At 39.3% G+C, this 26,041-nt stretch overlaps 3 protein-coding genes and 1 non-coding gene across 9 annotated transcripts; 2 read left to right on the top strand and 2 right to left on the bottom strand.

The window, feature by feature from the left end:
• Positions 1–1,364: 1,364 nt before the first annotated feature.
• LOC4341132 (UDP-xylose transporter 1) lies at positions 1,365–8,129 on the top strand. The gene is made up of 9 exons (XM_015787807.2): positions 1,365–1,651; positions 1,758–1,836; positions 4,249–4,390; positions 4,491–4,675; positions 4,751–4,818; positions 5,051–5,183; positions 5,510–5,671; positions 6,324–6,596; positions 7,824–8,129. Exons 3-9 carry the CDS (start codon positions 4,270–4,272, stop codon positions 7,908–7,910), a joined length of 1,029 nt encoding a protein of 342 aa, XP_015643293.1. The 5' UTR covers positions 1,365–1,651; positions 1,758–1,836; positions 4,249–4,269; the 3' UTR covers positions 7,911–8,129.
• Positions 2,577–13,157, bottom strand: LOC4341131 (pentatricopeptide repeat-containing protein At3g53360, mitochondrial). Of its 6 annotated transcripts, XR_010741859.1 has the most exons (7): positions 10,267–10,413; positions 10,070–10,188; positions 9,936–9,988; positions 8,608–8,709; positions 4,456–4,707; positions 4,224–4,349; positions 2,577–2,958 (listed from the first exon to the last, which is right to left on the bottom strand). XR_010741859.1 is itself a non-coding variant. In XM_015787806.3 (5 exons), the coding sequence occupies exon 1, from the start codon at positions 13,037–13,039 to the stop codon at positions 10,739–10,741; it is 2,301 nt and encodes a 766-aa protein (XP_015643292.1). In that variant the 5' UTR covers positions 13,040–13,157; the 3' UTR covers positions 4,505–4,707; positions 8,608–8,709; positions 10,070–10,159; positions 10,267–10,425; positions 10,524–10,738. The 6 variants fall into 6 exon arrangements, 4 of the variants coding, with proteins under 4 accessions (XP_015643292.1, XP_025882264.1, XP_025882252.1 ...); XR_010741858.1 differs by lacking the exon at positions 9,936–9,988; XM_015787806.3 differs by lacking the exons at positions 2,577–2,958; positions 4,224–4,349; positions 9,936–9,988 and adding an exon at positions 10,524–13,157 and having other exon boundaries at positions 4,505–4,707; positions 10,070–10,159; positions 10,267–10,425.
• Positions 13,158–15,443: 2,286 nt separating this feature from the next.
• Positions 15,444–17,528, bottom strand: LOC4341130 (plastid division protein PDV1). The gene is made up of 2 exons (XM_015786233.3): positions 17,175–17,528; positions 15,444–16,132 (listed from the first exon to the last, which is right to left on the bottom strand). Exons 1-2 carry the CDS (start codon positions 17,466–17,468, stop codon positions 15,635–15,637), a joined length of 792 nt encoding a protein of 263 aa, XP_015641719.1. The 5' UTR covers positions 17,469–17,528; the 3' UTR covers positions 15,444–15,634.
• Positions 17,529–23,339: 5,811 nt separating this feature from the next.
• Positions 23,340–23,411, top strand: TRNAK-UUU (transfer RNA lysine (anticodon UUU)). Its single transcript has one exon. It is a non-coding gene; the product is annotated as a tRNA-Lys (tRNA).
• The last annotated feature ends 2,630 nt before the right edge of the window (positions 23,412–26,041 follow it).

Below are 26,041 nucleotides of genomic sequence, written 5' to 3'. Positions count from 1 at the left end.
TTGCCTGTAAGAGAAAAACTTATTCTCGACAACGTGGAAATTGAATTGATAGATTCGTGCAAAACTGAAGCTACTGTAGAGCTTATAATGGAAGAAACTACTGGAAACAAATTAAACATGCTGCCTTATCTTGGAACGGTGAAGGCCATTTTAGTGTAGTGCCATTCTTCTATTCTTCCAATTTTTATGTTTGTTTGCTAGAACTGTTACACGTACAATTAGAGATTTATGCATTGCGTCTAACAGAAATATGATAGAAAACTAATGAAACTAAACCTTCTCTTCAATGGTGACCCTAATGTGGGTTGTTTAGCATAAAATGAGAATTTGAGTTAAGATTCCACGCACAATTGAGATCAAATATCCTTTTCGCAAGGTCCTTGAAAATTAAGAAAAAGATTTTGCTCTAATGGTTTGGTTGAGAAAAAGGGACCAAAGATGATGGCTAGAGACAACCAACAAACCAAGTGGTTGTCATGCCCCCACAAGACAAATCAACCCAACAGAGAGAGACACCAGCTAAATTTGACCTCTGCTTGAACAGTCAGTCCATATAAAAAAAATTAAAATCCTCATAGGATGTCCTAATCAGCCAAAGAAAAAACCAAAATTTAAATTTTCAAACTTAATTTTGAGAATGATTTAAGATATTTTTAACGTGGTTCCTTTTTCTGCATTGACTTTTAAGTCACCAAGAACACATATATAAAAATTTTACTTATAAATTCCTTTTTATGAGCAAACAGTTAGACCCTAAATCATCAATATCAACAGAGATGAAACAACAATGTTAGGTTTCAAGTGCTAAACTTTTCTTCCGATAATGGAATCCAATCCAAGCCGCTGCAGTAAAAATATCCTAGTACTTCCTCCGTTTCACAATGTAAGTCATTCTAGCATTTCTCATATTTATATTGATGTTAATGAATATATATCTATCTAGATTCATTAACATCAATATAAATGTGGGAAATGGTAGAATGACTTACATTGTGAAACGGAGGGAGTATCATTTATCCAAGCATCGTATAACTAGTGTCGTTTGTGCAACCGACAATTGATATAGCCCATAATAAAATAATTTGAACATTGGACATATGGTCAAATCATGTCTGTAATGTAGGATTTCCTAAAGATTTTTAATGCTTGTTGCATTGTTGCCAGCATATTTATGTCAACAAATTACGCATAAACTAAAATTCATGGACACCACGTATGTGTAAGTATGTGTTGGTGTTGATTCCTGGGGCAGCAGCACGTTGCACGATATGCTGCCCTTGTGGCCGACTCCCCAAGGGAAAGGAAAGGAAAGGCAATGAAATCAAAGGAAAGCATCCATTCCATCCGCTTGTGAGTTGACAGCATCAAAACAAAGCACGCAATGCACCTAACTGCATATGATGCCTACCATACACAAAAATTTTGGACATAAAAACTGCTTCTCCCTCCCTCCCTCCCTTCCTCTCTCTACCATACCAAGGAGAGCCATAGCCTCTCTCTCTCTCTCTCTCTCTAGATATCTCTCTCTTTTTCTCTCTAGATCTCTCTTTTTTCTTGTATCTCTATAGGTTGTTAGAGCGGCGACGGCGAGAAGAGGAAGGAGCAACAAGGAGTAGATCATCAGTATAGAGAGCAGCAGCAATTTGGGAAGGTCTGAACTGAAATTGATCTTCAGAGAAGAGCAATCGTTTCCTTCATGTGTCTCGTCGTGGTGTTATTTTTCCGATGATCTCAATGCAAATCTCTTTCTTTGCCAGGTTCATTATTACAGCTCTGTTGTTTCATTTCTTTGAGGAGACGAAGTTAGCAAGCAGGGATTGCTGTTTCTGAATTTCAGTAAGTTATATGCTCTGCCTTACTACTTCAACTTATTTATGTTTGGTCTTTCTTTTCCTTCTTACGGAGATTTTTCAAACTAAACTTATTTATGGACAATGTAAACATTTCGCAAAAAAAAAACAAAAAAAAACTTTGTGATCTCTCACTTACGGAGAAGCATTTTACTGTTCTCTGATAGGATTTTGCCTGTTGCTATGTTGTATTTTCTGTTCTAGACAAAACACAGTTTTCAGTATGCCAAATTATCTGCAATTTGTATTCATCGAGATCATGTATTTGTTCTTTAATTCAGAGGCAAGTGTATGAAAAACAGTCTCGTCTCATGTCATGGTTTGAGATTATAGTCGAGCTGTCTACCCTTGCCGTTACGGCATTGTTAGCTTTGTTAGGGATAAGTAACTAGCTTGTGAGCCTGATCCTGGACACTTGCATGAACATGAGTTGGCAACTTTAAATCTGATCGATTTGCATGTCTACACGCACCAGGATTAATTATCTTATATTATATTCTTTAAGGCGGTGGCTAATTGTATAAAAATGAATTACTGATTTTTCCGATTCTCTTGGAATAAACCAAGATATATTTATGAAAAAATAATATAATTACCCTCAAAAAAAGAAAAAATAATATAATTAAGGATTAACATATAGTCCAATCAAGCAAAAAATTGCTTGAGAGGAAGACTCGGCAATTAGCCTTTTCCGGTTCTACCAACCGCTTTTTGTCAATCCTAGACTGACTGCAAACTTGGATCCATTTAAATTTAATTGGCAAAAGAGAAGAAACATAGAAGTTCAATTTTAGAAAAGTAACCCGTAATAATGGGTATCCATGACCCATGTAACGGATTATATATTAATTCAGAATTTTGCCTTGTAATTTGAAACATTAATCCAAAAGCCTGTCTTCTCATCTTGTAATCATTTTGCTTACGACGTGACCACCAAACACATGAAGCCTGCGTTGGATTTCACTCATGTTTGCTTGCATTGCATGTGTTTGGTGTCTGGTTGACACTTTGCCAACTGATCAACCATTTTGACATCGACTTGAACCACCTTTCGATCGATCATTGTACCCTCCAAGAAGCAGCCCGGTAGGTAGCAGGTACCAACTCTCTGTTACAGGACAAAAGCAAAATGGCTGAATCATGACAGGCTACTGACTGGCTCATGAATACTTTGGTCTGAAATTTATATAGATGCATGCTAAATAACATAATTACTAATCTATAAAAAGACTTCCAACATTCGCAATAATCCATGGTCAGGACTGAGCCCTAGTCAATTTATAGTCAAGCTTCACCTACTAGTCTTTAAAACGGTTTGATGTGATGTGATTAGCTTGTACTCCTAAATGCTAATGTGCTAATGTACAAGAGGTGCAAGTGCGGGTTAATCAATGCCAAGCTTATAGGTCATTTTCATGATTCTGTGACTATGACAAACTTCAGTTGTACCATGACCTAATAACAATCTTGGAGATACCATCGGCCTTCTGTGGTGCTTGGTCCATGGATTAGTTGATCGTAGTTTTGTCAGTATCCCTCTCCATAAACCGTCGGCAACAAATAGCCAAACTGGCACCTAACTGCCTAACCGTAATTGGGTCCATCCATGGCCAAACATGTTAGAACCAAGATATCAGAATCTACTCAAGAACACGGTTAACTGCAAGGAATACTCAGGAAAAAAAAAACACCCAGGAATACTACAGAAAAATATGTTGCAGAAAAAGGGAATCAAAGCTAAAAATATCCATTCATAGATAGCAAATAGAACATTAATGCTTCCCAAGAGATGACACAGAACAGGTCTCCCCCTAGAAAGAATGATTTTGAGTGAGCGTGCATCTATGAATTATTTACTCCCTTCATTCCAAAATATAAGCATTTTTAGAGTCTGACACGGTCTCCGAGATGCTACTTTGACAAACAATATCTATAAAAGTAAGATGTTTTAAATAAAAAGAGTTGTATATTATGATAGTTTGTTTAATGATGAATCTAGTAACATCAATTTTACATGATTAATCTTTTCTATATTTTTGCTATTAATAGTCAAAGTTAAAAATGTTTGACTTGTCACTATGCTAAAAATCCTTATATTTTGGGACAGGGGGAGTAAGATATAACCGTTGATATTTTTAATTGTTCAATCTAATTCATGTCCTTCTTCAATGCTTTTCATGTCATGAGATTTTTTCGTTAACCAGAAACATCTGTCAGTTCGATGTTATAAAGTAATCCTTTTATTGATGCTTGCAAACTAATATTGATTAAGCTGTTTGCTCGAGTATCATGCTGCTGCTTAGTGGAATTAATAGACACCATTACTAAAATTCTTTGGTGCTTCACCTTCAATGAAATATACCTTGCACTGACCTCTTCATGTGTAATGTGAATTCAGAGGAGAAGATAACAATAGCAAATGATGATGTCATCTGGGTTCCAGCTCGGTGTGATCGGGTCTCTTGCGCTGTCGGTTGCATCATCAGTTGCCATTGTCATCTGCAACAAAGCTCTCATCAGTACCCTTGGTTTCCCTTTCGGTTAGTACATTTGAACATAATTTGAATAACAGAATGTAATGCATGTACCAAACAAGCATGCTTACTAATGCTGTATTCTGTTGTTTTTGCACCTATGTAGCTACAACATTGACAAGCTGGCATCTCATGATGACCTTCTGCACCCTCCATGTGGCACAACGCTTGCATTTCTTTGAACCAAAGGCAATTGATGGGCAAACAGTGATCCTCTTTGGGTTGCTGAATGGCACCTCAATTGGCCTTCTCAACCTTAGTTTAGGATTCAACTCCATTGGATTCTACCAGGTTAGGTGTACTGTCATCTCTTTGGTTGTTTCCTACAAAACATGGAACAAGCACACTAACTTAAGTATTCTGCAGATGACAAAATTGGCGATCATACCTTTCACTGTGCTGTTGGAGACAATCTTCCTGAAGAAAAGATTCAGGTTTTGAAATGTAAACTGAGCACTCTCTTAACAAGTGAACAACTATCCACCGCACCTCATTTAAGGTCGAATTAAAGATACAAGATAGCCAATGTTGCACATAAAATACTGAAGTGAACACAAAAATTTATATAAACGCATTCTGTTGAATCAATCGTTGAGTCATTGCTTGAAGGTCATCAAGGTATCTATTCTATAGTCATTGAGCTAATGATAGTCCAAAAATGTGCAGCGAGAGTATCAAGCTTTCTCTACTGGTCTTACTTCTTGGAGTGGGCATTGCTTCAGTTACTGATCTCAAGCTAAATCTACTTGGATCCGTCCTTTCTGGACTCGCCATCGCGACCACTTGTGTTGGGCAAATTGTATCCTACCTTTAGTATTTATGTGCACATCTGAAAAAGAAGTGGTGAAGTAAATGAAATGCAAACTGATAAAAAAACTACTTTAAAATATTATGTTCTGATCTCATTTTCCAGCTGTAAAGTAGGTTTTGTTAAATAAACTAGGCACAATGAATACCCCGTCAGTAATTAGCTAAACACCGAGTTCTGATTAGATATTGCTATGGTTCATTTTGAATATTGTCGATGGACTTGCATCGTCCACACTACTGACATAAAAATGGGCTAATCCCTACCTTGCCAACCATGACAATATAGTATCCTTAACCTGAAAATTTTGAATGAAGCTCACAAATACAATACAGAAGAGATTGAAGGTATCCTCAACGCAGTTACTCTACCAATCTGCACCTTACCAGGCAGCAATTTTGTTTGCGACTGGCCCTTTTGTAGATCAACTCCTTACGAACCGCAGTGTCTTCGCCCACAAGTACACCACTCCAGTTTTGGTATCTTCTTAACAAACTCCATCCATTTACAATTATATGAAAATGCTTTATAGTTGCCAGGATGCAAGCTAAATTACTTTGTGGAATATAACAATTCATCATTTCTTAGATCTTCAAGATTACTAGAGGCGCTAAGGTGACAAATATATTTGCTGCTTCCATAATAACTAGCCAAGAAGTCTAAACATAAGATTAGAATATAATTTCATGATCCACCCATTGTATTATATTTCCCATCTTGAAATTGATATGTCCTAAAAGTATGTTTAAAACATTATTATATGCTTTTCAAGGGAAGAATAACCAGTGGTATGAAGAAGAAAAGGACGCAATATAAAATTGATCAGTGGGCAACTAAATGCCAAACACATAAAAGTTCCTTGTATGCAATGTTTTTCCAGTACTGAGAAAATATACAATGATATGTATGGAAGTAGACAAAAAGTCCAATATGATTGTAGCTTGCAATGTTGTTGATATAATGCATCATCATTTCTTAGACACTGTCAATCAGTTATCATGCTCCAGAGTGACTCAGGAGTTTGCACATCTATTTAGCATTGGCAAATGCTCCCAGATATGCAGATATACCATAAATTTGGATAGGAAAATGGCATGCAAAATGATGTTTTGAATTATGAATTATATGCAGGGTTTCATCATGCTATCTTGTTTGATTGCGGTGTCTGTGAACTTCAGCACATTTCTTGTGATTGGAACAACATCTCCAGTTACATACCAGGTGCTAGGCCACCTTAAGACATGTCTCGTTCTCTCATTTGGATACATTCTGTTACACGATCCTTTCAACGCAAGGAACATATTAGGAATTTTGATCGCCATATTTGGGATGGGATTGTACTCCTACTTCTCAGTGAAGGAGGGCAAGAAGAAGGCAACAAATGATCCACTGCCAGTTTCACAGGTTTGGCTTTGCCATATTTTAATCCAATTTGAAAGCATATGAACTAATCCACATATCACAATCATGCCAACAACTGTTCTGCTTCCTAGTCTCAGCAACAACAATAAATAATTCATTATGCATTAACAATTAAATAAAAAATCCTATTTGAAAATTGAAACTGCAAATGAAATGAAATTGGCGTGCAGAATCAGCATTTTCAAATTGCTTTGGTGGCGAAAGAAAGGCATAAAAATAACTTATGTGCAGAAAGAGATACTAGCCAATAAAAGTAAGCTGGCACAATTTATGCATTCACAAGCCAAAAGACTTGTGAGTGTCTAAACTGTTGCATTTTATCTAGTACTCCCTCCATCCGAAAGTCTAAGGCATATTTGTAGGCTGCATGTGCTAAATTAAATTGTTGCATGCATATGGTTTCTTGGTTTTGTCACATGGTGGATGAGTTAATTCCTTCTTGATCTTGGTGACAAAAGAAATATGCCTTAGACTTTTAGATGGAGGGGGTACTAGACAAGTCCTCTAATTAAATTTGTTGGTATGAGCGCCTAAATTCTATTTTGTCTAATCAAGTGCCTATACTTCAAATTTGTTGGTTTCAGTGCCTCAGCTATTTTAAAATATTTAATTTAATTCTTCTGTTACAACTGCCATTAGATGACAAAATGGGCCCACATGTCATAAACAATATTGGTCAAGCTTCTCTCCTTTTTGTTTGTTTATGTAGAGGAACTGTGGGACTTAATAAACATTTAAAATAATTGAGGCAGTTATCAACAAAATTAAAGTATAGACATTTTTTTTTTATCAAAACACTGTAAAGGGAAGGTATAGTCACTGGAATAGACAAAATGATGCTCAGGCCCTCATATCAACAAATTTATTAGATGGACTCCATTAGAAATGCAAACTTATTAAATAGATTGAGCACTTCAAGTGCAATTTGACCTACGTTTCTACAAACTTTCTTACATCATGTTTCTGCTAAACACATCCAATGTGGAACCAAATTATTGATTGTAAATTTAATTACAATTGACAGTCTTATGAGATACTAATATCATATCGTTATAAGTTACTAGATTTTGAATGAGTTTCCCGACATGCTTTACAAATTCCAGTATAGTTTCCGCATGGTGAACACATTGCAAATAAGTTGGTAATCTTCAATTTATGTGCACTTTAAATTTTCATTTCACTCATTTCATGATTTAAATGTCTTTGTAGATGCCAGAAAAGGAGACTGAACCACTTTTGGCAACCAAAGACAACAGTGATACCAAAAAAGCAAATGGTGTATCTCATGACTGCTAAGACTTCTCTTGCTTAGTGTAGATCTAGTATATGCACACTGCATGCCTGCTCGTTGAATTTGAAGGACCTGGAAAGCCATTTCTTTCCATTCTTGATTGTTTTGTAGAAAAGATAAATGAGTTTTATACTTGTAGAGAGTGTATATTTTGACATTAAAATTATCATTTGATCCTACTTTCATATTCAACAGTTCCAACTGAGGGTTTACAGTGCCTTGCAGATCACCTTGTCGATACACTCTCATGTTTATTGAAACAGGACCTACTTCCTTCCAACATAGGGCATCCAGTTCCACCACTAGGAATGTATAGTACTTATCATTTCCATCCGTTTAACTTGATTACTGAGTATAGTTGGAGTTATGAGAAAAATAAAAAAATCTCATCACTGTGTTCTAACTTAAAATCAATCACACAAATACATCAATTACTACTAAGATCACCCATCAGAAATTTCATTCATAATGTTAAACATCCATGGGGTAGCTGACTAGCTGGGAGAATCTGTTATGGGCAGTAGTATTGTAGCATGAATAAAGCAAAGTTACCACCATTGAAATATTAAAATATACTTTAGCATGCAAAGTTGCTAAGGCAACCTAATACAAAAATCGAGTAATATTTTTTTTCATGGTATTCCACACATCACTGCTACTCTAGCTAGTAAGTCTGTACTAATCCTGTTAGTGTTGTCATACCTCTAAGATGGAGAATATTGTTGTTAACTCTGTTGGAATTGTTACAGTGCTCCATCATCATGCTGTTACTTGTGTCACTGTCACTTGCTCAGAAAATTCATGCTGCAAGTATCAAATACATATCCTCATAGCCAGCTTGTATGGGATTATTGTTACGAACTTTTCGTTAGGAGAATCCTCCAAACTTAATATGGCATGCTTATTTTTTCATGAAATAGCTAGCAATTGATGTTGACAAGCAACTATTCTAAAAGGCATGTTTTATCAGTGATAGATTAAAGGGTTAATTGGATCCATGCCACTATAAATGCCATTACAATTCATCTAATTGGAAGAATGCCATTATAAATCTGTTGAAATCAAAGATATGCCACTACTTACTCCGTCAATGCACAGAAATTTTATTTTGGTTACATTGCCCTTATCTTCTACCTCCGTCCTCTCCACTCTACCTCCCATCCCTCATTCCCTCTCGATCCCCAAGCAGCAGCGGCGGTGAACCAGCCTCGTCCCTGAGGCTGAGCACCGCTTCCACCCATCGCCAGAGCCAAACTCACACTTTGCGTCCACCCAACGAAACCGAAACTCGAAGTGTATCAGCTTCATCAATCGATGATGAAACCAACAAAATTTTCTGTCCTCTTTCCCTTCTATCTTGTCTGGGACCCGGCTCCTCAAATCTCTTTCTGTCTCCAGAAATTTCTGCACGTGTCTTTGTTCTTCCCCTGATTTGGTTGATGGTCAAAAGGTTGGATTTTGGAGAGCAGACTTGCTCGCATCTGGGCAAAGATTGGATATTTTGAGTGATTTTAGCGTCCTGTCTTGTTTTTGGTGCTTGTTTGCTTCAGCGCATATTGAGCTGAAGGTTTGATTTTGGGAGGAGTTTTAGCAGTTCGCTGAGATTTGGTGGGAGCAGAGGACAAGATGTCGATTTGTCCATGCCCAGGAGGGGGCAGGGGGGGACACACATGAACTTCAGCAACCACTATGTGCTCGCAAAGCCGACCTACTCACCAGATCCTCAAGCCCCACAGGTGAGTTCGTCGATGAGCAGTGTGACGCGGCGGATCCAGCCATCAGGCTGCTGCTGCTCCCACCTTCCACCGACGCCAGTCTCGTTGACGATACTTGGACAGGGAGAGAGAGATAGAGGAGGGGACTGAGGTAGAACATAAGGGTAATTTGGTCCATAAAGGAATCAGTGCATATAGAACGTAAGTAGTGACATATTTCCGATTTCAACAGATTTGTAATGATAATTTTCAAAACGGGCAAATTTGTAATGGCATGAATACAATTAACCCTAGATTAAAAGACAGGTTTTTGACCTTTCTGCAAGAGATCAAGTTCTCATCTTGTGTATAGCGCACTGAACTGAAACCTACATAGCAGAAATATCTGGCTGATAAAACAAATACAGCCTGCCTTCATGTATCAAATAGCAAGATCACTGTCAACGAACCTTGCAAAACGCATTTCCTCAGGTTAGCCAAGTTCATATCTGGAAGCCAAAGAAAGGAGTAGCAAGCTGGATGAGGAAAAGGAATGCCCCCTGTTCACAAAATCGATATTGACAAGTGGCTACAGATAAAAAGGTCTTCTCAGAGTAGATTAATAGAAACAGGAATTTGGAGATTCTAGAATAGGTCAAACTCTTACCTTGTGTATGGCTCACTGGATTAAATCTTACTTGGCAGAAATATGTGACAGATCAAACAAATACATAAGCCCCAGTTGTGCTTCGCATATCATTAGCAAGATTACATGAATAGCTTAGCTCCTTCAGCAGGCTGACTATGCATGATTTGTCGAACCCACCTTGCAAAACATATTTCCTCATGTTAGGCAGTTCACATCTGAAAGCCAAATAAATGAGCAGTGAAGCGAGGGAAAGGAAAGATCCAGGTCAGACTTACTTCTTCTTTCAAATTATTTAGGCAAAATATAATCTATAACATACTGGTAAGTTCTCAAATGGTGCATGATGCCAAGCTTATGCAACTTCTGTATGTTGCATTGTAATTCTGACAAAGCTTTAATAATTATCTTGGTGATTAACAAGTATTTCTTACAACAAGGAAGACATGCGAATACCCCAGAGTCAGCAATTACTGTTTTCTTTATCTCCCACTCAACCATATTCAGCTAGCATCTCTTCATTGAACAAATCACTATCAATATGATCAACAATAGCATGTTTCCATGAATGCTTTGGAACATAACCAGCTTTTATCATTTCCATTCCAATTAACTCCAGCATTGCGTATATTTCCTCAGACTCTGGATGTGACCTGTCCTCCACTATAAAGACTTTTAGCTCCCCTTTCAGCTTAACCCAACTCTTCCCAGGTGATTTCTTAACGCCGCTAGTTCTCATCGCCTTCTTCAATCTTGCAAACTCATTCCAATTGCCAGAAGCAGCATATATGTTGCACAGCAAGACATAGGCCGCTGAATGGGAAGGATCAATATTCAGAATACCTTCTGCTGCCCTCTTTCCCATCTCCATATCATTGTGCATTTTGCTAGCAGCCAGCAGGGTCTTCCACATTATAATATCAGGCTCAAATGGCATTTGGTCAATAAAATTTGCTGCCTCAGTTAGTTTCCCAGCACGAGCCAACAAATCAACGATACATGAACAATGCTCTCGTGTTGGAACAATGCCATACTCAGGCTCCATAATGCTGTAGTAATAGCAGCCTTCGTTAACAAAACCGACTCGGCTGCATGCTGTAAGAACTCCGATAAACGTTACATGGTTTGGCCTGATTCCTAGGCTTCTCATCCTCGAAAATAAATCAAATGCTTCCTTTGCATAACCAAATTGGGCATATCCAACAATCAAGCTGCTCCAAGAGAACACATCACGATTGTTTCCCATTATTTCAAAGAGTCTCATGGCATCATCTAAACTCCCACATTTAGCATAAGTGTCAATTAGAGTATTACTAAGCATTCTATCATCCACTAGTCCTGCCTTGAAAGCATATGCATGAACCTGTTTCACCATTTCAAAGTAACCCAATTCAGCAGAAGCACTCAGTACATTGTTTAAACTAATCCTATCCAGACTCGGTTCAGACTTGTTCAAGAGACTAAACAACTTCAGGACTTCTTCCGGATGGTTGTGTTGGGCACAGGCAGTAAGAATGCTGTTCCAGGTTACAACGTCCTGATCCTTTATCTCATGAAAAACATCCATCGCAGAGGATAAATCTGAACACCTTGCATACATGCTGAGTAAAGAATTGCAGACTGAAACATCCCCATCTAAACCCAATTTGACCAAGTAGGAGTGGATCAGCCTACCATGATATAGGGCATCACGGCCAACACATGCACACAACAGGCCCCTAACAGTAATACCATCAGGCCTCAAACCAGAGTCTCTCATCTCAGAGAACAGGACCAAGGCCTCACTAAGTAGGCCCTCAACAGAGTATGCATTTACTATGGAATTCCAAGAAACTAAATCCGGTGCCTCAATCCTGTAAAATGCTACCCTTGCAGAGTCCAGATTCTTGCATCGCGCATACATGTCGCTCAGTGAGCATCCTACATATAAATCACGGTCCAACCTATACTTGATGGATAAGCCATGAATCTGCTCTCCATACTCCCAGCTGCCCACAGCCCCACATGCACGAAAGGCACTACCAAAATGAAACTCGTTCGGATGATGCGAGCCCTCAACAATCATCTCCCTGAAAACCTGTAGTGCCTCCATTTCAAAACCTTGTTGAGCAAACCCAGCGATAATTGACCCCCAGGAAATTAAGTCTTTATCTTTAATCCTCTCAAAGAGCATGAATCCATCGTCAACCAAGCCATTCTTGGAGTACATTGTGACGAGTGCGTTCTGCACAATCAGGTCACTGCCTCTCTCTGACTTCAACGCATGCGCATGCACCTGCCTCCCGGTGCCGACGTCCCCAAGCTCCGTGCAAGCACGCACGGCACTGCCGAGGGCAAACTGGTCTGCGGCAGTTCCTGACCGTAGCATGGACGAGAACAACCCGAGAGCGTCACCGGCGCGGCCGTTCTGCACGTGCGCGGCGATGACGGAGGCCCAGGAGACGGGGTTCCTGGCGGGCATTTCGTCGAACACCTGGCGGGCGGAGTCCGGGGCGGCGCACCGCCCGTACATGGTGATGAGGTGGTTGCCGAGGACGGTGTTCCCAGCGAGCTGTGCATCCGGCGAGGAGGATGAGGAGGCCACGAGGTGGCGGTGGACGCGGCGGCCTTGCGGGAGGGAGCGCAGGCGGGAGCACGCGGAGACGAGGGCGGCGTAGGTCGCGGCGGTGAGAGGGGCTGGGGCGGCGGCGGCGGAGGCGGGGGAGGAGGAGGGGAGCGACTCGAAGGCGCGGAGGGCGGCGGCGAGCCTGCCGGCGTGGTAGAGCTGGAGGATGGTGCCGTTGGGGTTCTGCATCGGCGGCGGCGGCGGTGGCGGCGGCGGGGTCGTCGGAGTTGGGAGGGGGCCACTTAGCAGTGGCGCACTGGCGCGGTGGCTTCTGGAGCTGCTCTGATGGCGTAGCAGCCGTCCGATCGGGAGAGAACGGACAAGATGTGAGCTTTTTAATTAGTTGCTGATTGGTTACCATTTTTGTAGTGCTCTTTCTTTTTTGTTCTTTATTTACTCTATTACATATAAACATCATGCTTATATTATCTATAATTTTATAATTTATTAAATTTTATAGCTTTTCAAATGCAAGCATATTATATCATCATCACACATAATTCATATAATATTTAAATGTCTCTTCATCTTTTTTTATAACATCTTATATACATATATAGTTTATTATAACTCCTAACTTAGTTAATGTTCTCTCTCTTCTCTCACTAAGCAATATCACATCAATTGTTTTTGTCCTATGGTCCAAATTATCTCCCTTATTTTTTTCTTTTATTAAGTCATATCATCTCAATTGTTTTTAGCCATTAGATGATTATTCTATTATCCAAACTCTCTCTATCTCCTTTTCTTTTCTCATAAGACTATAACAACTTACTTTTACATTTAAATTATCGTTCTATATACTATTTAAATTTAAACTATCATGAACCATGTTAACTTATATAAGTTTATATTGTCTAGCTATCTTACACATTACTTAACTTAGTGCTATCATACTAAACTCACACAGCAATGTGTGGGGTTTCACCTAGTTTTATATATAAAAGAAACATAATAGTCTTACGCAAAGAGATATAGAAAAGAGTCAATTGCACTTTGGGCTAGGAATTTTTACCTAAGTTTCACTTTGAACAAGGGGTGAAGTTATCTTATCACTTTGGACTAGATAAATTTACAAAAATTTCAAATTGGACCACCCTTCTTCTCCATCTCTTCTCTTCCCTCCTTTTCTCTATTAAGCAGCTGCGCCGTGGATGATCAATCAAAACACTGGGATCCCTTCTCTCTCTGCTCTGTTCCTGAGCTTGAGGAACCAGCAAAATCAAGCCTGGTGATAGCTGGTTGTTGTAGCTGTCGCAGTGTCGCTTGCAAGCTCAATACAGTGATTTGCTCTAAGCTCACTTGATTTTTTTAAGGGGAAAATGGTAGAAGTCAAGCAGCTAAATCAAGGAGTAAAAGAAATCAAGGTCAGATGGAATATTGATTGGTTTATTATGTTGCTGGTAAGCTCGCTAATGAAATCACAAAAAAAATAGTCCAATGTGCAACAGAAAGTAAGAAAACCTGAACCAAAGTGAAAACATTAGATATAACCTAGTCTAAAATGAAACTCGGGCAATAATAACCGACCCATAGTACAATTCAATATAAATTTTACAATCACCTAAATACATTTTTACAATAGGAACTTATATGTAAACTTAATCTTAGTTAATTTCTAAAAAATAACTAGTGCAAGATAAAATCATGAAAAAAATAATGTATAGTTGGGGTGAGATATGTTTGTGGGTGAGTGGATAGTTGAGGGTTAAAAATATGTAGAAATTTGAATTGGAGTTGATGGCTGACTAACTATCACTATTAGAAAAACAATTTTTGTCGTGGCCAAAACACGTTTTTCAGGCGGCCAAATACTCCACCTGTACTAAAGACCTGCAGCGGACCTTTGACTATCTACAAAAATCGTTTTCACATACGGCTGCACTAAGAGCACCGCGTATTTTCGCAGGCAGCATCTTAAGTCACTTGCATGGAAGAATTATTTTTAGCCCAAAAAAAAGAGAAAAAAAACAATAATCACATCATGCAAGCATTTTTCATATTCACATAGCATCCATATATCAATTCAAATTCAGGAATTTTTCACATACTAGAATGTAGAATAAAGTCACTTATATATGATAAGTAGTATGCCAAAATTCCTCATATAGTGGGGCAATTAGAAGGACAAAATCAGTTATATTGTGGGATGGATATATAGTGGGACAATTAGAAGGACAAAATCACGAACAACCGCGAACAGTTGGGCTTTGGACTGTCGGAATTGAGCTGCTCGGAAGGATAACAAGAACGCTGTTTTGGTGATTAAGATCCCTGAAAAAGACATCTTTACCATAGAAATTTTGTGGCGATTCATAAAAATGTCTCCCGAAGCGTCTTTTTTTTTTTCTATCTCATACCATATTCAGAGACGTGTTTCAAAGCATCTAGAGAAAAACGTCTTTATGGGGTCATTTTGGTGTAGTGCCTCAGCCTGTGATGTATATGAACATCCACAAGCCCCTGACAAGAAATTCATGTAACATGGCAACCCAAAGATCAAATCTGATACCATGGTTTCACATAAACATGGCAATTACGAAATCTGTTGTCCATAAATGGTGGTTGTCGTTCAGCTGCAGAAAAAGAAACAAGCTTACAAGCCCTGCCAGTTCATCTATTGCCAATCTAAAACCATTTACAACTCATGTGGTACAACTTCCTATCAAAGATATGCTGTAGACCAGCCAATCCAAGGGAGTGAAATGATTAGTGTCCTAACAAAACTTTCAAGAAATGTGAACAGAACAAAACTTATCTATACATCAAACAATGATGATTTCCTCATCCTCTAGCTAACAATACGACCAGATGCTTTTCTTTAGTGTTCTTTACAGACATCTGAGAATGAAAATAATTGACTCGTCTACATTGTACTGCTGGAGTTTGTTTACCAAAGGCCACTTGTTGCAGCTGCAAGAATGCAAGCATACTTACTGCAAACATCGCGGTATTACCGAGTGCACCACCAATCCTCTCAAATCTTAAAGAATTCTTAGCTATAGCTAATGTACAGGATAAAAAACGCACCAAGAAGTTTGAATCATGTATCTTGGGGCACTGGTTCTCTACTGATTGGCTGTGTGTATGCGTCCCACGGACATCTTCTGGTGAGACAAATCGACTCTTGTCAAGCGCATCATCAACAAAAGCTAAGGCCTCCTCAATAACTTCATGCTTCTTCCACCTATGTTCAGCCAATCTTGTAGCAAGCAGAATACGACTTTGCTGCAGCCTAGCAATCGCGGCATCTCGTTCTGCCACCTGACATAATTGAATGTTCTGCAAGTATTGTTGACACAATAGGCACCATGTTATTTTTTGGATAATTTAATTAGATGGTGCTGGAGAACTCCATAATCTAGTATCTAGCAGGTCATAAGCTACATGCTTGAAAAACAAATATGCAAAAATGATAACTTTCGATCATGTAGAAATAAGACAGCTTTTCTTTTCACAAGAGAAATGTGATAACTCAAGCTAAGCTTCAGCTTATTGTGAGGATCTAAACAAAAAAAAAATTAGACAGATCGTATTATACCTTGAAAAGAAATAAAGTACAAAGCTACAGTTTAATTTTTCAGAGTCCCGGTTGAAACCATCAACCTGGGACAACAAGCTACTTACATATAGCTAACAAACATAAGCCAGAAGACAGCAAGCTACATGGTTAGTCACCTCTACCAATTGAATTTCTTCATACAATTATTGGCTATAAGGAAACGACGTGTCCCTATCAAACAGATAAGATCACCCCCATATAGATTGGCATCTTATAGAGCATGAAAGAGAATGCCAACACGACTGCTTAAATGAACACCTGCATTCTACAGTGAATTGTGCTTACAGTCCAACCCATCTGGAGTTGTGGACCTACAAATCACAGGAGGACAAAATGGTTCCGAGAGAACACGATGACGGGTGGCAATGAGACATAAGGGACGCAAACAACAAGAACAAACCAAGGCTAGCATACAGCTCACAACGATGTGGCTTAAGTTTGGTTCTTTCCATCTGCGCAACCATGACGAACGGTCAAAGAATTAAAAATTTGTGGATCAAACAAGCATACAAGCGTGTACATCCAGCTTGTTCTCTTAATGAACAGTACCAATTGTACCAAAGTAATCTCGATTCATCGATTTGGATGGTGGAATCAGCGCGGATTGGTTAGCTCAGAAATTCATCAATTAATTATCATGGCAATCCGAGGCCACGAAGTAACAGAAGCTCTTCCCTACATTTGTAGTATCATCAAGTGGAGATGGTTCTTGTACAAAGTAAACAAAAAATCAAGAATTAAGGAGGAGAGGAGGATACTGACGTGGAGGAAATGGAGGTGGCCCTCGAGGTCCTCGAGCGCGGCGCGGACGGCGTGAAGGCTCCGCGCGTCCGCCATGGTGGCCGCCGCAGCCGCCTCCTGCTCCAGGCCGCAGTCCCCACATCCTCCCTGCCGCCGCCACCCCTTGACGACCACGCGCCCTTCGGGGGCGCGGCGGCGGCAGCAGCGGTGGGCGGAGGCGGAGAGGGAGAGGATGGCGTGGCTGAGATTGTCGTGGAGGTCCCAGATGCGCTCCTGCAGCCCCGCCGCCGACGACGACGATGCGGGCAATCTCATCTCATCGCAGGAGTGGCTCGTCGCCGATGGAGGAGAAGAGAGCCGCGCACACCTGGGCACGATAGGCGGAGAAGCCGGTTTTTTTTTTATTTTTTTTCCTTCCGTATTCTGTTAACAATTTTATTTTTTTTCTTAATCATCATTATATGTTGGTCTGTCATGTGATAATGAAGTGATGATGTTGTCGTGAGAGAGGGTGGGTATATAAAATGGGAAGTTACTTTTGAGAAAACTTTTATATGTAACAATATAATTAAGTTTTGTGGTATAACTAGTAACTTGTAAAATATAATTATATTATAGTTACATTATAACTACATAACTATAATGACAATGTATCTCTACATAACTCAGTATGAAATTGTATTTTATTTAATACTTACATAAAGTTGTATGGTAGTTATAGTATAATATAGTGAAAAATTGTTTAAAAAATTTGTTGCGGTTTTTTCTAAGTAGTCCCGTATAAAATAGCTATGCGGATATGTGATATGCTGAAAATCCTTAAAATAAATTTAATTAAATTCCACGAAACGACAATGGACTTGTTCTTTTTCTAAAAATAAAAATATTTCAGATTGTTCGCTAAACGCTTTGAAAAATACATTTCCGCCAAAACGATATTGCTTAAAATATTTTATTTATGACAAAATTATATAAACCATCCTAATCATTACCTTTATTTTGAGATTCAACCCCATAACATATTTTATTATAAAAGCTCACCCACCTTAATATTGTTAGACCGAAATTGATCCCTCCGCACACGTGAGTAGGTCATTCAGCCTATTTTCTTTTCACATGGATTTGTAGTGGACTATATCAGCCAAGTTAAACTAGTTCTCGAATAAGGTCGAGTGAAAGGTGTGTTTGCTGTCAGCTGGAAGTAACATCATTCTTTGGTTAAGAAAAAGCTCGAGACATAACTACGCTGGACAACTAGCTGGTATGGCCCGCCAAGGAATTAAGTCTGATCGGATTATGCAATTTTACCTTACCCCATAACCAAGCGGATAATTCACAATAATAATCCGCTCCCACCCCAAAATTTTTCACCTAGTCTCATCAAACGTTTAAACTCCAATATGAAGTATTAAATATAGGCTAAAAATAACTAATTGTACATATTGCGACTAATTTGCAAGACGAATTTTTTAAACCTAATTGCTCCATAATTTGACAATTCGGTGCTACAGTAAATATTTGCTAATGACGGATTAATTAAGCTTAATAAATTTATCTCGTGTTTTACTGACGGATTCTGTAATTAGTTTTTTATTAGTGTCCGAACACCCCATGCGACACCCTATATAATATCCGATGTGACACGCCAAAATTTTACACCCCTAGATCTAAACACCCTCTATGTTAAAGTAGAAACAAGTAAAATCAACATATTGCATAAAATGGCTAACACAGGGCATGGTTTATGTTTTCAATAAAAATCGATAAAAAAATCATAAAAATTGGAGGTTTCGACATGACAAAAAGTAGATTCGAACAAAATTTCGAATGGTTTTTGAGACCTCTATACTATGGAAAACGGTTTTTGGTGGTTGGCTTTTAGGGTGGACAAGGAAGAGAGCAAGTTTATTCTTGTAGAAGTTTCTACTATATGTTGGGTTTTGTGGTTGTGCAGGAAGCTAGGAATGATATGGTTTTTGACCATCTATTTCATATATGTAGGTAATTTTCAAGGCAACATATTGGCTCCGGCTCTGGGTTCAACTACAAAGATCTGATGAAGATGGTGAGTTTATAAAAGTTGCATGTCGTAAGCTTGATACGACGATTATGCAACTCTTTGCCACATAAATAGCCTTCAATAAATGTGTTCACCTTATCTAAGTTTGGTCTTTCTTTAATTTTTGGTGGATGTTTTTGATGTTTTGTTTGAACTACACACTTTTAGAGTTTAGACTGTAATAATTGGTTGTAACTTTTTGAGAAAAACCGGGATGTTACGTTCCATTATGTTAAAAAATGGAAAACGGTTTTAACAGCCATTAATACGGGTAGGCTGGCAGTCTGTTACGTTAATCAGTTACGCATAAATCATATCATTAGCGATTAATCGGGCGCCCGTCTAATTTGCTGTATAATCGCGTGATGACAAAGGTCCGGCCCACAACGATCCAGCCCATTACGCATTGTGACAAGAACTTATCACTATTTGATGCACAAACATTAAGGCTGCAATGGAGTAGACCCGTGAACCCACCTATAGGTAAATAAGTGGGTAACTCGTCGGGCTACCCAGGCAAACTTTTTTTCGCATGTAGGCAAAGCAACCACCTGCAATCAGGTGTTTGAAAAAATCAATATTTTTCCATGCGGGCACCACATCTGCATGCGAAAAACAGAATTTTTACATGTGGTCACCTATACCGACCGCATGAAAATAATTTCGGTGAAAAAAACTACTAAAATCGGAACCCTAGAAAGATCCGTTGCTAACCAGTCACCGTTGCACTCCATCCCACCGTCCCCACTCCTTCGTGCACAACTACGAAAACCATCTTCCGTGGTGGCCATTTTGGGTTTTCGCTGGTGGAATTTGGAGCCGCCACAAAGTAAAGGCCAGTGAAGATCAAGATCTTCGCTAGCGATTATCGGCCGCCAGCGATAATTCATTTTTGCTGGTAGTCGTCTTAAGCCAGCGAAAATCGTAGGGTGACACCATGAAAAATCGTTTTTCTAGTAGTGGTGGATGGCGGAAAATCCCACGGCCGTTGGCCATCATGAGAGGAGAAGCCGAGGGAAAGAGGGAGGAGAGAAGACGAGATCCACGCGGTCCGAGGCCGAGCCCACCATAGCCCTCGTTGACGCCACCACCACTGCTCCCGCCATCACCCAAGCCCGCCACCTCCTGCCACTACTGGATCTGCCCCGACCAATCCCATGGCCAACAGATCTAGCTAGGGTTTTTTGGCTCATCACCCCCACTCCTTCGTCGGCGGCAACGGGTCATGTGCCCGTCAGCTACTCCGCTCCTGCGCCCCATGCCCATCAATCGTTAGAAGAGAAGCTGAGGGAGAGAGGAGGAAAATGAGCGGGGAGAGAGAAGAGGTTGTGGAAAAAAGAGAGGTGAGAGAGAAGGTTAGGAGATAAGGATGAGGACTTGAAAGTTTTTAAGATACTAAGAGAAGAGAGGTGGGAGGTCGGACTTGTAGGTGGGCCTACGAAAATGCATTTTTATCTGTGGCCACTTAAGAGGTCTATCTATGTCAGGTCCCAAAACTAATGATTCGGAAACCAACATGTTTAACTGTATCAAGCCCTGGATCAGTAGATTGATACAGGTTCATCAATCTGGATCTTCATCGCATATATTTGAACAGGGCTCCAGAGGAGTTGATATTACAAAATATATGGGTATTTACAAACTTGTGGCTAACTAATACAGCAGAAGCTATAGAATAAACCAACTCTAGTGTATTGCTATAGACTTAAATCATTTATCTAGACTTGAAAACTAGGTTGAAATGAAACTAACTTATATGATTGAACTCTCGGCTTCGGCAAGAACTCCAAATTGACTCTGAAAGAAGGGGGTTAAAGCAAGGGTGAGTACAACATACTCAGCAAGCTATTATATTCAAGTATGAATGTATGAAATAATAGTATTTGAGTAGAGCTAGATCTATTTGCAAAAAGCTGAGAAAGTAGAAGGAGAAAGTCTATAATGTTTTGAAATGCAACAGTATTTAATAAATCTGGAGTTATATTTCTAACCAAGATGCCATAGTGAGTCCCGATGCTCAATATCCGTGAGCACGGCTATTCGAATAGTTTCAGAGATACTCATACTACAGTAGATGTATGCTTTACCCGCAATCAATGACATGCTAATATTCATCAGCTTAGTCATGGCAAAGCTTTTCGGTTACTAACATCAGTGGTACCTGTTCCATGAACTATAATCCCCATGCGCTCTGAACGTAACGTTATCAGCAGCGAGAGGAGTTCTGGCGTTCCCGAGGTCTTTAGAGAGAACTGGTTGAGAGACCCCCGTCATCCCAACCAGGTTTTCACAATACACACACAGCGCGCAATAATCAATATATTTACCTGCGCCTCGGTAAATATTACAATCGCCCTGCTCGGCGTAAATTTGCCTCCTACGCGAGGACTTAAAGAAGAACCATTGTACAGAGGTACCACCTTTGCTAGATAACTTACTTTGCAAGGTCTGTCCCCATTCTAGAATTGCGGTCATACTCGTTCGTTCTTCACATGTACTTGGCAATCTTATGTCGGTTGGAACAGTACTAGCCACCCGGAAATCAACCATTTCTACCGTACTGTTCCAATCTAAGTTCATTATGTTTTATGCAATCTAACTAGGCATGACTAAGCAAAATCTAGCATATATCTGGTTTGCTATGTTCAGGTTATGCATTTAAAATCATGTATGACTAATGCATAGAATAGAGATATAGAATATAGGGCATTTATGCTCAAAGGAGAGGAATAATAACTTGCCTTGCTCCAACGCAAACAAATCCGAGATAGGCAACCTGATTATCCGATCCTCGAAACATCACAGGTTGCCATCCAAAAGATAATAGACTCTACTAAGAAAGACGAAGAACTAAATTCAATAAAAGCCATAAAATAACAAGAAAACGATAAATGGTTAGGAGGGATAGGGTTTGGTTGTGTGCTAGTCGATGCTAGAGCATAACGACTAGGTTTGGTATCTTCTCTAGCTGGTGTCAACAGACAACATAACGGCTAGAGGGATAGGAGGTTTGTATGGGTTTAGTGGGGCGGAAGTGTTACTCTGACAACCGTGAGTGGCGGCGGAGCGGCTAGGATCACACAGAGCCCGAGAGCTAACTGTGCGGCGTGCTGTGGATGTCGAGGGAATAGTGAAGCTCCGACCGTTGTACGCATCAAGGCGTGGGGTGCCAGGAGCAGCACTTCGACCTTGGGTTTGGGCTTTGCCGGGCTTTATAACCAACGGTTCGACGTTGGGGATAGAAAACCACGAACGTCCCCATGGAAGGCATAAAGTTCCAACCGGCGGCTTTTTAGTGGCTAAAAGGGTAATTTGGGACAAAAGAAAATATTTGAAAAGGCAATATAAATTCAAACGATATTTGAATAAATTCAAATAAAATTATAAAATAGCAAATTTGGTGTCAAAAGATAGGGTTTGAATTTAGATAAATTTAGGTCCAAGTTTTATCGGAATCGGATCTATGGTTTAGGAAATATGGGCTTCTAAAGATTGGGTTTTGAATTAAATCTAGAAAATATGAAAATGTACTGTTCATGGACCCACATGTCAGTACCTGCTCTTTTCCTTTTCTCTCTCTCCTTCTCGTCTTCTTCTTCCTCCCGCTTCACAGAGAGCCGAGAGAAGGGAGAAGAGAGGGAGAAAGGGGCGCTGGTGCTCCGGTGGTAGAACGGCCTCGACGGCGGCCAGTCCTTTACTTTAATATTTATTTAAGAAAACTATATTAAAGTAATTTACTTTAATATTTATTGATAAAAAGGCCAGTCCTTTTCTTGCGCTGAAATATCAGGAAGGGCCTGGTCGTAAGAAAGACTAGGAACCAGAAGGGAGTGCAAAACATTTTTTTTCTGAACAAAATGCATCAAAGTGGTTTGGGAGGAAAAAACGATAGGGAACACAATCCAACATTCTACACCAGAATTTTCCAGTCTTTCAAAAAAAAAGGGGGCATGTCTTCACATGAATTACAATCCAACGAAAAAAGGAAACAAAATTCAGAGGGGCCTGGGCCTGAATGGGAAGTTTTATATTCGTGCTGCGTCTAAATTGGAAATTTAAGACTATGACTATCCATTTTAGCACAACTCAATAAATTATAAAGTAAATATTTCTTACAAATAAACAGAGCCGTCCTAGCTCAGTGGTAGAGCGCGTGGCTTTTAACCACGTGGTCGTGGGTTCGATCCCCACGGACGGCGATTCAGAATTTTTTGAAATTATTTTGTAGTTCTAATTGGAATGGAATGTTTGCAAACAGTAAAATATGGATAACCCAGAGGCAACAATAATTCTCAAAAGTTCCAAAACTTAACAGTTGCAGACAGGCTACCAAATGAAAATTATCTACTTCAACATTGACTGAATTTTTGCCCCACAACAGAGGCGCAAATAATAAAAAAGTCGCTATCCGAGACAGGAAAATAATTCTTACAGCCTTACACTACAATTACAGGCAAACAAAAGAAAACGATCAACCTGAACATTGACCGAAAAATTTTTTTGGCCCACAGCAGAGATCAGCCATGACAGGGGTGGGACAAAGCAACCACATGGTTGGTAGCTTATACAGCATGCAAACTACAAGAACCCCAATCTACTCCATATCACAAGCACATGGCAAGTAGCACAAAGCAGGTGGGATACACACATATAATAGCCAGAACAGGGGCAGAAGCAAATCACAATCGAATGGCAGAATCATTCCCAGCCAATGAAATCACCACCAAACATGTTGATAACCATTATGTCACGCGTACAAAAAAAAAATCAGAGCACTCCTCAACCTCACCTAAATTCTGTTTATCCTCACATAGCTAGCTCTACTGGTACAAGGATTAGAGGATTGTAGGTGCTTAAAATAGCTTGTATGGAGATAAGGCGTCCAGCGGATGGATGAGGTAGGTGAGCACAAGGGCCACCAGCATCAGCACATATGCAATTCCCTGGTCAATTGATGTGCCTGCGTGAATATATTATTAGCAGCAGGTATTTGCAGGGTTAGCCTGATGGCTCGAGAAAACAAAAGAAAAACTGGCCACGAAAGGACAAAACAGAAATGTAAGAAGTTTGGATCATTGACTGTCAGTTTAGAAATTCACTAATTTAGACACGTGGAAATGAGCTCAACATTTGAAATCGGGCGCCTTGAAGAGACATGCACTCTAGATGTTCTGGGTGAAAAATAACTTTTAGGACTAAAATAATTCAGGCTGCTTGAAAATTTCTGCATAGCATCCCTAAGGTTTGAATGTCCTGTACCAAGTCATCCAAATAATAATTCAAGTTCCAACAAGACGTCACTAATCCGAAATTGTCGTGATGAGTAGCATGACCGATAGCAATTGTTTTTTGAGGCAAACCAAGAGCATTTTTTTCTGTAACACGTTGCAAGAAGAACTAATCCTAAAAGAAAACGAATCAAATGTTTTGCATATGGTAAAACAGGAAAACCTATCGGATTTAGAGACATTTAACTTCTGGAGAACCTGAAGTCACTTTTAGGCAAACAAAATTCCCGGCATCCTTCAAATACAAGAGTGTAAACGAGCAGATGCTAGGTATCATGCATTCAGTGGAAGCTACTCAATGAAGAGCGAATACTACCAATGAAAATGAAGCGCAAACTAACCCAACAAGTACAGCAGAACAAAATACAAGATTCTTGAGAGGTGGACAGCAAGCACCCTTCTAGTGTGATCTATCACAGCATTTGTGCTCACTGCTCATCGATGAATAGCACTTTCACATATGGACACACAATGTGAGGATTCTCCTAGCTGTTCCTTTCAATCAGTATTGCCCATAATATGTACCAGAATACGTACAATGAACACGCACAAAACATTTGGCAAGAACAAAACTTAAGTGAAAAACTTGACAGAGACACATTCAGGGATTCCATGTATATCACAAAAACTGAACTTTCTCAGGAAATTACAGCAGAGGCCATATTCATTTTGTGCAAATAATGAATCAATTATTACATTAGTAAAAAACAGTGTTTTAGCGGCAACATTATTTGATCCCATAAAAACAGTTGCTTGTGAAATTTGACACGCTAAAAATACTGAGGTGTTCACCATCATAAAAATATTCGTAAACAGTCGCGACCCATCTAGGCCTTCCGAATCAACGTGTACGAGTCAGAGATGTCAAGCATCATAAGATCATAGAAGATCTTCTATATACCACCAAAAGCTGCAGCCTTAAAGGTCTAATGTAATTAATTTATCAAATAATTCCGAAGAATTCATTAGAATTCCACGTTAACTTTTACACGAAACATGGAAAATTTCAATACTCTGTAGTTCCATGGAAATCCTTATCAAGCTTTTATCGGATGCGCGGACAAAACATGCTCCCAAACAACAAACTACCTTGTAAATTACTACATCCATCCTAAAATAAATTCATTTGTCACTCACCTCACATATATCAATACGAACCAAAAATACTATAATACCCCTGTTTTATCAAATCCCAATGCAACTATTTATTACTTTATCTACTTCTAATATAATTATTTTTTTTATTTTCACAAGCTCCGATGCAATGATTACTCTAGAAATAAGTTTATTTTGGAACGAATGGAACGATCTAAAAATGAACTTATTACAGGAGGGAGAAAATCTTTGATCGTGCAACATTAGTTTTTTTTTAAGAACAAGTATAATAATGAGCTATAAGTCTACTGTAAGCTTATGTGGAGGAGAGAGGTAACAAAAAATTATCATTTTGAAACTTACTCCATGTCGTTTCGAAAAACGAAACCTACTCCTACATCAACAACGAGAAGGTCCTAAGAAGCAGAATTAAACTACGTTTTTTT

The sequence above is a fragment of the Oryza sativa genome, chromosome 6, assembly GCF_034140825.1.
Source record: "Oryza sativa Japonica Group chromosome 6, ASM3414082v1".
In the NCBI taxonomy this organism is placed as follows: Eukaryota; Viridiplantae; Streptophyta; class Magnoliopsida; order Poales; family Poaceae; genus Oryza; species Oryza sativa.
The sequence above is the reverse complement of the archived record's forward strand: the minus strand, read 5'-3'. Positions and strand labels throughout refer to the sequence as shown.

What these genes read in the sequence shown, in the direction of transcription:
- LOC4341132 (XM_015787807.2), top strand. Translation starts at nt 4,270, where the DNA reads ATGATGATGTCATCTGGGTTCCAGCTCGGTGTGATCGGGTCTCTTGCG. An exon ending in TACCCTTGGTTTCCCTTTCG is followed by an intron (nt 4,391 to 4,490) that starts GTTAGTACATTT and finishes GCACCTATGTAG; the next exon opens with CTACAACATTGACAAGCTGG. An exon ending in AGTACACCACTCCAGTTTTG is followed by an intron (nt 5,672 to 6,323) that starts GTATCTTCTTAA and finishes AATTATATGCAG; the next exon opens with GGTTTCATCATGCTATCTTG.
- LOC4341131 (XM_015787806.3), bottom strand. Translation starts at nt 13,039, where the DNA reads ATGCAGAACCCCAACGGCACCATCCTCCAGCTCTACCACGCCGGCAGG.
- LOC4341130 (XM_015786233.3), bottom strand. Translation starts at nt 17,468, where the DNA reads ATGAGATTGCCCGCATCGTCGTCGTCGGCGGCGGGGCTGCAGGAGCGC. An exon ending in GCCACCTCCATTTCCTCCAC is followed by an intron (nt 16,133 to 17,174) that starts GTCAGTATCCTC and finishes CAATACTTGCAG; the next exon opens with AACATTCAATTATGTCAGGT.